We start from the raw sequence: 13747 nt of genomic DNA on the forward strand, positions 1-13747 counted from the left end.
AAGTTGAGGACGAAAAAAGTGCAAATGTGAAAATGAAATTTGGTTGTATAGGCAAGGGGTTAAATGGCAGGTACCCTTTAAAATATTTACTGGCGGTAGAAATTCAGTGATCGCTATTCTAAATTTACAAGAGCGTACAGTATACTTAAATGTAAGTTTAATGCAATGCGCTGGCCATACCGCACGTACAGATTTTTATGGCATTTTCTCCTGAGAGGTTTAGGTGTCGTGTCATATGGAGTTTATAAAGAATTTAGCAATATTACTCTAAATCTCGTTTATGAGAAACCTCAGCCACCTTTTCTATTTACTGTTATACTAATAAGCAGACGTTGTGATCTTATGAAGCCATGAAAGCATTCATAGGCGTATGAATACATATAAGACGTCATGAGTAATGTCTTATATGGCCTCATATCCCATTATGTTCCATTCCTTCTTTATATTTCTACTATCCTAGTTGTACGAAGAATATTTGGAGTAATTCAGCGGCTTTGCACAAATTGTCACAATCTTGTTTTTGGCTAAGTAGAGCGTTAGATGACTTATTTTGTTCCTCAAAAATGATCTGGTTTCAATCTTCTCACCGGAGCAATTGTGAAGACCACACACAAAAATAGGAGAATTCTGGAGGAAACTGATTAAGAAATCATTAATATTTAATATAAAACCAGTCTGTTTCTCTTTAATTATTCACAGAATGCTTTGGTCAAAAAAAGACACAAAAAACATCTACATAGAAATTGATATTTGGTTTTGCGTAAGAAAATACAATTATGAAGTCCTTTTAGATCTAGATAGGTTCTCTTCCAGGCTCAATGATAGAGCGTTGTACTGTCCTCCTGACATGCAGGGCAATATTTAGGCTGTAAAACTGTTACCTGTCTCAAAGCCAAAACTTGGTACGATGTCCACAGTGCCGTGGAATGCCCCAGCCCAGGTTGTGGTAGCCATTGTGTTTGTACTCGGTTCTGTTTTGGTTACATCACACTGCGGTGGAGGAATCCGGGTCGTACGGACTGAGGGCATTAGAAGAGGTCCATATCGTGGGTCTAGATGGGAGCCAGGGTGGTGATGATGGTGATGGTGGTGATGCATATGTGGATGAGCATGGTGGTGATACATGTAAACATCATGCATGTGTGCATAAGGAGAACTGGTTGGTGAAGTTAATGGATAATGCCAGGATTCTGGTGGAGGATGTGATATAGTCTGGTGCACATTGTCTCCGGACCAGCTGTTAGGGTCAGTGGCGGAGAAAGTGCCAGTGGCTGTTGTTGTAAAGTCTGGATGAGCTCCGCTCAAGCAAGCTGGTGGTGATGATTGATACGAACTTGTCCATAGTGATGGAGGTAAACTAGTCCTTTGACAAGTTACCGACGGACTCTCTAAAAATGAAAAATAAAATAAAGATTTTAAATACATAGCAAATCTTGTTTGTGTGCATACGTATATAATGTCCCTTCCTTACAACCAGTTTATTCATATAGGTTTTTGTTATTATCCAGATCCCAAACACTCTTTGGAGGGCCACAACTGCTGAGTACACTGGTGCATGGATCAGTGATCTTCACTTGGATCACTGTCAAAGTAGCTCGTGGATGAGATGTAAATCCACACACCCTCTAGCTATATTTACGTTCTCCTGGAGAACCACTTCAAGAGGAAACTGAGGTTATCAAGTTTTTTTCTTGTTGAAGACAGAAAAGAATGAACAATCTATTATTAAATATCTACTTTTATCGACACTACATTACTCAGTATTACACCACAAACCTAGCAGGTCTTAAAACTGCATTGGTTCACTCTGCCTCCTGAACTCACCATCAATTCAAAAAAACAGCTCAACGCCATTTTGCTCAAGACAAGATGGATTGCTAACACAGGGAGATGTCAGGCCACACTGCCAATCAAACTCTTTGGAAAGATCATTAGGTGGGAGCAGGCATGAGGTTCAGAGTGAGAAAATAACCAGGGAGAAACACAAAAAGATCATACACAGCTTCCTAACAAGTCTTATACCTGGTCCCAGAGCTGGACTCACATCTACACTTCTCAGTACTCCTGTATATTGTCCTCCATCCTGCTGTTGGTTCTGTCTATGTGCAAACTAAGAAATGAAGAGCAGGGAAACTCTTCCGTTCTATCTGTTCTGCTGCCTTTGGGAGATATCATAGCTGATAGTCTCGCCCCACAAGCTCAGAACTGGTTACAAATTAAGAGATTGAGCTTGAAGAGGAGAAAAATGGAGGTACAAGTCATATAATGGCCAGAAAAAGTGATGTTCCTCCGATGCACACAAAGGACAACTTATTCCCTGAAAGTACGGTTATCTTTTAATTTATTCAATATATATATAAAATGTATAAAAAATATATAAAATGTATAACAAATAGGTAAAAAAACATTTATATCATTAGATAGGCTAGGTGATTAGCAAAATTGGACTATTTGGGGAGTCGCGACAGCTAGGATTCCATTACCAAAAAGAAGTGGTATTTTGGGTTATGGCTTTTCGAACTTGGAACAAATCGGTAAGGCATGTATATTTTTTAGCTGTGTATAAATTATCATTCCTTCAAATTGACCTTTAGGATTCCTTTCAGTCTCATTACAGCATTATTTCATTCTAAGGCTATATTCACACATTTGTGTGAAGTGTCAGTGTGGTGTCAGATTCTTTCTCGGACAGCACACAGACCCATTGAGTAGGTCTTATTTTGATTTTCAAAATCTGATCACAATTGGACATGAGTGTTACAGATCTCACAGTAGGAGTCATAATTTATACAGATTTGTGAATAGATCCATCAAACTCTATGGGTCCATGTGCTGTCCGATAAAAAATCAGGCAACACATAGACATTTCATACCGATGCGTGAATGTAGCCTTACAGGGCAAATGTAACCCGTAAATACTTGAAGGATGTCTGCAATAAGCAAATGCTCAAGAAGAGTCCTCCAGATAGAATGATATAATCGATATAACAAACCCATGACATACGAAAACGCCTTTTATAGTCAAGACTGAAAAAAGAGAAGCTGCTTATTCAAGAATGGATAAATTTGTCTACTGAATAATAGTTTGCCGGAGTTTGTTCCCTTGTTCGGGGCTAAGCTCGCTCATTTTTCTAATTATAAGTAAAATGTCAACTATTTTAAGAGGGAACATCCCATGGGAACGGTTTCTGATGCCTGGATTAGATTTTCCTTTACATGTCTAACAGAAAGGGTATGAATAATCAGCGAGCTTTGTGTTATTGTTTGTGTTTCTCGACCATCTATTACTTTTAAGAATTTTTCTGCACTGAAGCTTAAGGTCAAGAGTCTAAAATGTGGTCCAAATTCTTGATATACTCAAGAATGACATAAGGTTGGTATTCCACATATGGAAGCACATCATAATGTCAGGATATTTCATATCAAGGGACACACGTTATTAAAAGTTAAAGAAGTTCAATGACCGATAGAATGTCTCATATGTTGACTTGTAATATAATTTAGCCGGTATTATGGTAATATAAACTAATATTCCATGGCATAATTATTATTTTAAGCAGGGCTCAGACTGCTTAAAGGGAATGATCATCAGAAAATGACTTATTGTTTAAAGTAGCTTTATATGATCAATTCATATTTTTAAAGGTTTGGCAATTTTTCATATTATAAATCAGTATTAAAATGATAGCTTGCAATGTTTACACTGACTATTACAGTTAATTTAAGCTCGCAGTTCCTTTTCTTTACTTAAGGGGTAACATTTCTTCTTGTGGAGAGTGACATGCCCAGCATGCCAGTATAAGGAGGCTTATAAGCCATGCAATGCTCCTCTGGGAAATTAAATATTTCAATTTTCAGAATTAACACAGATTTGAATTTTAGTGCCATCAAAAAGTCAATATAGACTCTTTAACAAGCCGTGCCATATGACTTAGGATAAATGCGAAAGTAAAATCTCAATTTGCAGACAAGATGTTCCGGGAAAGGGTTGATATTGAGTTTTAGGATTTATACTTCCAATAGGTGGCACAAGAGTTAAGGTCACTTCCTCTCTGATTAGGCAATTTGCATATTTAATTTGCCAGAGGAGCACTGCATGGCTTATAAGCCTCCTTACACTGGTATGCCAGGCATCTCACTTTCCACAATGTTACCCTTTAGATCCTAATAAGAAGCCTCTCACCCAGCCAAATAAGGACTCATGCTTTGCACTGATGCGGGCAAAACCTCAAAGCATCATGCCTGTAAATTGAGGATCTGGTTTAGCACTGCTCCCTGTCATATACTCACTTTCTGGTGTCTTCACCATTTATCGACGCCGCTCCAGTCTCACGGTGCCCTTTTGTGACTGCAATTTCTGACTGGCTGGAAGTCAAAAGTTGTGTCCCGAGCTCTCAATGCAACTCTATGACAGCCAGAACAAGGCTCACATAGACTTGAATAGCAGAGTGTACTCCAGCACTTCACGAAACACTGGAGCAACAAGCTGGTCACAAACTGCCAGAAACCGATAGGAGCATCGGCGATAGAGGGTGAAGATGGCAAAGGGTCTGGGACCTTAGTTTAAAGTAGTGGTCCAGCAGTAAAAACGAAAACCTTTGGAGTGATGCTTTAAAAGAAATGATAGGGCTTTAGTCAGGGAATTGCTGCTAGTGTACATATGGATTTCCTGAAAGAACAGGGAGTATGAGTCTACAATATTCTTAGTGGCCAGTTTGAAAATTGCAAGATTTCAGTTTCTTTTTTATTCAGATCATTATATGAAAAATAAAAAAAAAGTTTAAAAATTTTTTAAAGAAGTATATGTCCATATAAAAATCTGGTTTAAAAATTGGGCATTTTGAGACGATACAAACCCTTTAAGAAAAATCTAATATGCAATACTGAATTGCTCGATCTCCCACAGCTCCCGTTCTGATGCTTACCCTGTCCCCCCTGCTGGATTCTACTTACTTGTACCCTATGGACTGTCGAATAAAGGCCAGAAATGTCCACTAGGCTAAATACTTGGAAGACTGGGGGAAGTGACCACTCTCAGCCACTGTGGTAGGATGGGACCAGGAAATATACAGTCATATGAAAAAGTTTGGGCACCCCTATTAATGTTAACCTTTATTCTTTATAACAATTTGGGTTTTTGCAACAGCTATTTTAGTTTCATATATCTAATAACTGATGGACCGAGTAATATTTCTGGATTGAAATGAGGTTTATTGTACTAACAGAAAATGTGCAATCCGCATTTAAACTAAATTTGACCGGTGCAAAAGTATGGGCACCCTTATCAATTTCTTGATTTGAACACTCCTAACTACTTTTTACTGACTTACTAAAGCACTAAATTGGTTTTGTAACCTCATTGAGCTTTGAACTTCATAGGCAGGTGTATCCAATCATGAGAAAAGGTATTTAAGGTGGCCACTTGCAAGTTGTTCTCCTATTTGAATCTCCTATGAAGAGTGGCATCATGGGCTCCTCAAAACAACTCTCAAATGATCTGAAAACAAAGATTATTCAACATAGTTGTTCAGGGGAAGGATACAAAAAGTTGTCTCAGAGATTTAAACTGTCAGTTTTCACTGTGAGGAACATAGTAAGGAATTGGAAGAACACAGGTAAAGTTCTTGTTAAGCCCAGAAGTGGCAGGCCAAGAAAAATATCAGAAAGGCAGAGAAGAAAAATGGTGAGAACAGTCAAGGACAATCCACAGACCACCTCCAAAGACCTGTAGCTTCATCTTGCTGCAGATGGTGTCAATGTGCATCGGTCAACAATACAGCGCATGTTGCAGAAAGAGAAGCTGTATGGGAGAGTGATGCGAAAGAAGCCGTTTCTGCAAGCACGCCACAAACAGAGTCGCCTGAGGTATGCAAAAGTACGTTTGGACAAGCCAGTTACATTTTGGAAGAAGGTCCTGTGGACTGATGAAACAAAGATTGAGTTGTTTGGTCATACAAAAAGGTGTTATGCATGGAGGCAAAAAAACACGGCATTCCAAGAAAAGCAATTGCTACCCACAGTAAAATTTGGTGGAGGTTCCATCATGCTTTGGGGCTGTGTGGCCAATGCCGGCACCGGGAATCTTGTTAAAGTGTAGGGTCGCATGGATTCAACTCAGTATCAGCAGATTCTTGACAATAATGTGCAAGAATCAGTGACGAAGTTGTAGTTACGCAGGGGATAGATATTTCAGCAAGACAATGATCCAAAACACCGCTCCAAATCTACTCAGGCATTCATGCAGAGGAACAATTACAATGTTCTGGAATGGCCATTCCAGTCCCCAGACCTGAATATCATTGAACATCTGTGCGATGATTTGAAGTGTGCTGTCCATGCTCGGCGACCATCAAACTTAACTGAACTGGAATTGTTTTGTAAACAGGAATGGTCAAATATACCTTCATTCAGGATGCAGGAACTCATTAAAAGCTACAGGAAGCGACTAGAGGCTGTGATTTTTGCAAAAGGAGGATCTACAAAATAATAATGTCACTTTTATGTTGAGGTGCCCATACTTTGGCATCGGTCAAATTTTGTTTAAATGCGATTGCACATTTTCTGTTAGTACAATAAACCTCATTTCAATCCAGAAATATTACTGAGTCCATCAGTTATTAGATATATGAAACTGAAATAGCTGTTGCAAAAACCCAAATTGTTCTAAAGAAAAAAGTTTCACATTAATAGGGGTGCCCAAACTTTTTCATATGACTGTAAAGATACCCGGGTGCTTGGCCTGGGATTTTGGGTGTTTGATCTGGATCTGGCACTCGAGAAATTTAGAAAAAAATAAGGAAAAATAAAGAAAATAAGAATGAAGCAAGCACTCCATACTTACCGAGGCTCTGTCATGTTGGCACACTGCTTCACATTCAATTCTGATGCCGCGCATTAGGCTCATTGCATATGCTCTGCTTTCCCTGCTTTCCCTGCCTACCAGCCATCCTGGCTTCTGTGATTGGTTACAGTCAGATGCGCCCCAGCCTGTGTGACAGCAACCACTCATAGGCACTGTCTGCGGGTCAGTACCATGGTATAAAATAAATAAAACAATTGGATTAGGGTCCCCCATATTATGATACCCAGCACAGATAAAGCCCATGGCTACAGGCTGCAGCCTCCAGCATTGCGCTTATCTTGGCTGCGCGGTTCCTCTTATTTTGATATACAGTCAAGATTAGCACAGGACTGGAGGCAGCAGCATGTAGCCGTGGGCTTTATCTGTGCTGTTATGATAATGTGGGGGGACACTGCGCCAATTGTGGTGCGCATCTGACTATAACTTATCACAGACGCCAGGATGGCCGGTGGGCGAGGAAAAGACTGCATATGCAATGAGCCTAATGCACATCTCCGGAAGTATATGCGTGACCTGGAAGCAGTGTACTGCCATGATGGAGCTTCGGTGAGTACCAGATTCCGGACCGGAACCGGGTTTAAAAAAAAAAAAAAAACAGGGACTCGCCAGTCCCAGTTATCTGTGAGTCTGCTCATCTCTACTAGTAACCTAAAAATGAAATAGAAATAAATAAAAATGGAACGGTTTCTTCTTGCTTTGTTGGAAGTAATTTCTAAAGCTTTTTGAATCTTACTGTATAAAAGATTTATTTCATCCACTATTTTCTAAAAGCAGCCATTGTGCTAATGTCGGGAAATCAAAATTTTGCATATACCTCGACTTGTTCCTGTTTTGCTCTTTGAGGCGATGTTTTCTGGATTGAAGTTTCTCATTTGACTCAAGGCCCTAGAGAAATGTTCATCTACAACCGCTCCAATGTCTCCATGAAAATAGGTCAAGAGGACGCAGCGAGAGTTGAGATATTCCATTTCGGCAGGCTGGTCTTTTTCGTCTTCTTCTTGCTTGGTTGGAAAGGCCATGTCTAGGGCTTCCTGCATCTTATTGTAGGCAACAATCTTCTTCTGCATGGAAAAAAAAAGAAACTTGAAGCCACAAGATTTGATTAACTTTAAATGTATAATTATCCTGCTTGCACAATTATAAATAATGTATTGGTAGGGATGACTGAGAATGATCCTTTTTAGGTTCGGTTCACAGGGCACAGTCAAACCTTAACATTCGGTTTGTGACCACAATGTCATCCAAACCTCAATGGAAGTCAGTAATTGGGCAATTTGTGGCCCCACTCACATGTTGCCATCCATAAGCAGAACACTTGGAGGACAGGCAGGTTTTTCAACTATTTTGTTTTTGTGGGTGTGCACACTACATCTGATCACGCAGATTTTACCCCCTGTGTGAGCCATACAAACACTGCACATGGTTCGCACAAGGCTGAGCATCACACATAACCAGCACAGCGCTGCTCGCTTGAGTGGTTTGCACTCGTAACTCACTCAAACTTCGAACCCGAACTTTGTGGGGTTTTTTGGTAGTCGCTTTCCGAACTTGAACTCTGAACAATAAACCACAGGTTCGCTCATCTCTAATCTTGGACCATGGAAATAAAAGGTTATGCATCCATTACTGACTCCTATATCCATGAAACACTTGCGTTCACAAAATGTAAGCTACAGGAAAAATATATAAAACATTATCAAAAATAATCAAAATTGAGAGTCCTAAAACCACTATCAATTACTGATATCAACTACTATGTTTTAACTTCCATGGGACTGTTGGCTCTGGTCAGCCATGGGCACTGATTACATAGCAATTACTCAATCAGCCATGACCTAATAGCTGGCTGACCCTTTAACGGGGGAATATAAAAAAGCAAAAAAAATGGTTATTCACCTGATAAATACCCAGCAAATCCAAAATCTCTGTCCCTCTAGTCTTTGTTTAATACAGCGACCAAGGATGTGCCCCCCTACCGGTGGATGCCATGTTACATCTGCATGTCAGTAAAGGAGTAATGCCAGTAAATATTACGGCTACAAACAATTTCCTACATAAGTTATGCTGGAGCGAAGGAACAAGGGATCTCCATGCCTGTGATTAGGGGGATCCCCAGCATTGTACCAGTCTTTGATTCTCCAGTTACCCATCTGCTATCTGGTCTAATACTATGACTATTCTCATTTGAGCAATAAAAAGAATTATTGCAATGTGTGAAACATATAAAGCATAAAAATATTTCAAATAAGCTAAAGATTATATGTATTCACTACATGTTTTACTTCAATAATGGTAAGAAGGATTATATTTTATGCACAATATACAGCATACGAGTATATAGCTATTACCACTGACACCGGAGACTATGACCAAGCAAGACTCCCGATATGAAAAAAAAAAATAAAAAAAATAGACATTGCACAGAATTCTGGCACAATACACGAGCAAATAGTTTCAATTCCATTCCAGTAGACACAGCGATCACGTGCAAGATTTGCAGAGCGAACATACAATACCTGGCCTTCTCTATCCACAGGAATAGATAAAGATGCAGTATACACCATAGACAAGACATGCAAGTGGTGATATATTACACTAATACAGAGAAGTGGTCCTAAAGCTTCAGAGGGAATATATACTTAAAACGTAACCATTTTTTTAATTTTTATTTCATAAATCAATAGTACACATGAAAATAAGCAACTTTTTAATATATACTATCAGACAAATTTGCTTCTTTTGCTGTCTATTACTGAGATAGGAGATTGTAGTTGTTACTGATGAGATTCTAAAGACCCCGTTACACGCAACGACATTGCTAACAAGATGTCGTTGGGGTCACGGAATTCGTGATGCACATCCGGCCTCGTTAGCGACGTCGTTGCGTGTGACACGTACGAGTGACCGCCAACAATGTAAAATACTCACCAAATCGTTGATTGTTGACACGTCGTCCACTTCCCAAATGTCGTTGCTCGTGCAGGACGCAGGTTGTTCATCGTTCTTGAGGCAGCACACATCGCTACATGTGACACCCCAGGAACGACGAACAGCACCGTACCTGCGTCCTCCGGCAACGAGGTGGGCATGTTTTTCATGCGGCTCCTCTCCACCCCTCTGCTTCTATTGGACGCCTGCCGTGTGATGTCGCTGTGATGCCGCACGAACCGCCCCCTTAGAAAAGAGGCTTTTCGCCGGCCACAGTGACGTCGCTTCAAAGGTAAGTACATGTGATGAGTATTAGCGATATTGTGCGCCACGGGAAGCGATTTGCCTGTGATGCACAAACGACGGGGGCGGGTGCTTTCACAAGCGACATCGCTAGCGATGTCGCTGCATGTAAAGCGCCATTAAGACGATAGGAGAAGGGAGACGCTAAAGGTAGAGAGAGGTACTGAGGCAGAGGGAGGGACAAGAGGCAGATGGAGGAGCTAGAGACAGAGGGAGGAGCTAGAGGCAGAGGGAGGTGCTAGAGGCAGAGGGAGGAGTTAGAGAGAGAGGGAGAAGTTAGAAGCAGAAGGAGGCACTAGAGGCAGAGGGAGGTAATGGGGCAGAGTTCCAACCACTCCCCCTCTAATATGTACATAGAATCTCATTAGCACCAACTGCTATCGCCTATCTCCAGAAAGGGAAAGTCTTCACGGAATACAGATTTTACCTCAGAATTGAGAATTGTGATAATGACTGATCAATTTTGGCAGACAAAGAAGCAAATTTGTGTGATAACATTCATTACGAAGTTGCTTATTTTCATGTGTACTATTGGTTTATGTGTGACGCCCTGGACTAGCCAGGTAGTCACAAACATAGCAACACACACACCCCCTCCCCTGGATAGTCACACCAGTCAGACAAAAACCCTTGTTGCCTCCCTCCAGGGTCTGATGTCCACAACAGGTGGGGCAGAGCCAGGCGGTTGGCCCCACCCACCAAGGAGTTCACAGGTCTGGAGGCGGGAAAAGACACATCTGAGTAGACAGTGAAAGTGAGAGGTCAGAAACTGTCGGTGTCTGGGTAGGGGCCCAGACACAAACAGCAAGGTTGGCAGACGGTGGTGGCCATCTGCAGGAGTTAGTGGATCTCTGTGGAACCGTAGGACCGGGGTTGGGCGGTGGCCCGCCAGTACCGAACCGGGGAGTGGAGTGAAGCTAAGCACACAGGCAGGGCCATCAGACCCCGACTAGGCTTGGAGCCGCCGACAATGGTCAAATCCGAAAGTGACCAGAACCCCAGGGGTTTCCTAACAACCAAGACCCGACAGAACCACAGGAGTCAGAACATTCTAACAAGGTGCAGGGAAAGACAGCAACCATCACCTTGTCCGGGGAGAGCACAAACACTGCAGCCGGCTGCGGGACCCGTCCATCCAGCCATTTGGTTTACCAGAGACTCTGTGCATCTCTGTCTGAGTAACTACCACAGTGCCATCCGGCACCGCGCCGCGCTGCCCCTGCAACCCTGCACCCCAGCCTCTCCGTTCCACAAACGGGCCCCGGGATCACCAACTCCTACCCACAGAAGGGACAACATCCTAGCTGCTCCCTACCATCGCTCCCGGGATCCCCGTCACCAGCAGCGGTGGTGCCCATCATCACCACGACCCGTGGGTGGCGTCACGAACTATCTCCCAAAACAAACCACCCCTTTTCACTCATGGGCGAGGAGCGCTGCTCGCATCCCCAAGTCCGGCCCACCGCTCGAGCCACCGAGCAGCAGCAGCAGCCACGGACCCGAGCATAGCGAGCGCGGCCCCTCCGCCCGCGACATATGCAATCAAAATTAAAGCAACAGTTACACTTTAAATACATATAGGTGTACAGAGTGCTAAAGATGAGCACTCTTAAAGGGAACCTGTCACCGTTTTTTCGGCTTATAAGCTGCGGCAACCACCAGTGGGCTCTTATATACATCATTCTAACATGCTGTATATAAGAGCGCAGGCCGCTGTGTACAACATAAAAAACACTTTATAATACTCACCTAAACCGGTCGCTGCAGTGGATATGGCTCAGTTGGGTGTCTTTGTCCTCCGGCGCCGCCTCTTTCGGCCATCTTTGTCCTCCTACTAAAGCCTGTGAGCATGACGCGTCTACGTCATACACACTCGCCGGTCCTGCGCATGCGCACTACACTAGTTTGATCTGTCCTGCCCAGGACCTGAATGCCGGCGAGTGTGTATGACGTCGGATGTCTCATGCACCCCAGCTTCAGAAGGACGATGGTGGCGGCGATAAAGATGACCGAAAGAGTTGGCGCTGGCACCAGAAAACGAGCGGCCTGGGCTCTTATATACAGCATGTTAGAAAGCTGTATATAAGAGCCCAGTGGTGGTGGCCGCAGCTTATAGGCCGAAAAACCGGTGATAGGTTCCTTTTAAAGTTCATTACATCATGTACTACAACGCACTATGTTATATTTAAATATTATTTAAACAATAGATAAATACATCACAATAAATAGATAGATAGATAGATAGATAGATATACAGCGCCTGACGAAAGCATTCATTCCTCTTGGCTTGTTACCTATTTTGTTACATTACAACATGTGTTTAAGTATTTTTGTAGTGTGATTTGTATGTGATGCATCAGCACTAAGTAGTCTAAGTTGGGGAAGTCAGAAATATATAGGCAAAAATTAAATAATTGAGATAAACAAAAATTGCAATGTGAATATGTACTCACTAGTGATGAGCAAGCGTGCTCGCCACTGCTGGATACTCAATTGAGCATCGAGATGGTCGGGTATGCTCACTGCTCGTCAGAGTGTCACGGGTGCTCAGACATGTCGTTTGTGATTGATCCAAAATAAAGAGTCGGCTACCTTCAGTGAATGATGGAAGCTGGCACCCCAGTGAGAATCGCTTGCAGTTTTTGAATGGCTCTCACTAGGAGTAAAAGCAATGTGTTCAGCAATTGTTGAGCACCCTTTAATACATCATAAGCAAATAGAATGAACATGGTACCACAAAAAACCTGCCAAGTGAGGACCGCTCACCAAAACTCTCAGCCCAGGCATGGAGGCCATTAATCAGAGCGGCAGCACAAAGAAAAAAGAACCCTGAAGGAGCTTCAGAGTTCCCAAACAGAAACTAGAGAATCTGTCCAACCAACACAACTCATTACACCAAGAACACCATACTCGCAGTGAAACATAAACATGGTGATGGCAGCATTTTGCTGTGGGAATGTCTACCGGCAGCAGGATAAGGGAAAATGTTCCGAGTCAGGGGGAAGATGGATTGTGCAAAATACTGGGATATTCTAGTGCAAAACCTGTTTCATTCTGTCAGTGATTTGAGACTGTGACGGAGGTTCACCTTCAAACGAGACAATGACCCAAAGCATACTGCTAGAGCAACACTTGAGTGGTTTAGTGGAAATGTGTGACTGTATTGAAGCGACCTAGTCAAAGCTCAGACCTTAATCCAATTGAGAATCTGTGGTCAGATTTGAAGATTGCAGTTCACCAAAGAACCATCAAATTTGAAGGAGCTGGAGCAGTTTTGCCTTGAGGAATGGTCAAAAGTCCCAGTGGCAAGATGTAGAGAGCTCATAGAGACTTGCAGCTGTAATTTCCACAAAAGGAGGCCTACAAAGGAAGGGGGGAGGGGGTGGTTTTTTTTTTTCGCAAGGCACTGTAGATATAAAGATCAATGGTTAGTAATAAAAAGAGAAAGCACCACTCACACACTCACATAAATAGTAATCAAAAAAGAAGGCAGCCCTCTATTTCTAGATAGATAGATAGATAGATAGATATATAGATAGATAGATAGAGGGATAGATAGATAGATAGATAGATAGATAGATAGATAGATAGATAGATAGATAGAAGGATAGATAGATAGATTTTATCTTTCTCTACCTTTTGGATATTAGGTTA

The 13747-nt window shown here is 42.1% G+C and overlaps 1 protein-coding gene across 1 annotated transcript in view; it reads right to left on the minus strand.

The window, feature by feature from the left end:
* Window positions 1-650: 650 nt before the first annotated feature.
* Window positions 651-13747, minus strand: part of VGLL3 (vestigial like family member 3) — a 32329-nt gene continuing 19232 nt past the window's right edge. Inside the window, exons 2-3 of the mRNA XM_075333083.1 lie at window positions 7677-7923; window positions 651-1388 (exon numbers count right to left, since the gene is read on the minus strand). Coding sequence (XP_075189198.1) covers window positions 862-1388; window positions 7677-7923 — 774 coding nt within the window. The 3' untranslated portion in view covers window positions 651-861. The remainder of the gene's footprint in view (window positions 1389-7676; window positions 7924-13747) is intronic.

This window comes from Anomaloglossus baeobatrachus, chromosome 2 (assembly GCF_048569485.1).
Source record: "Anomaloglossus baeobatrachus isolate aAnoBae1 chromosome 2, aAnoBae1.hap1, whole genome shotgun sequence".
NCBI classification, from domain to species: domain Eukaryota; kingdom Metazoa; phylum Chordata; class Amphibia; order Anura; family Aromobatidae; genus Anomaloglossus; species Anomaloglossus baeobatrachus.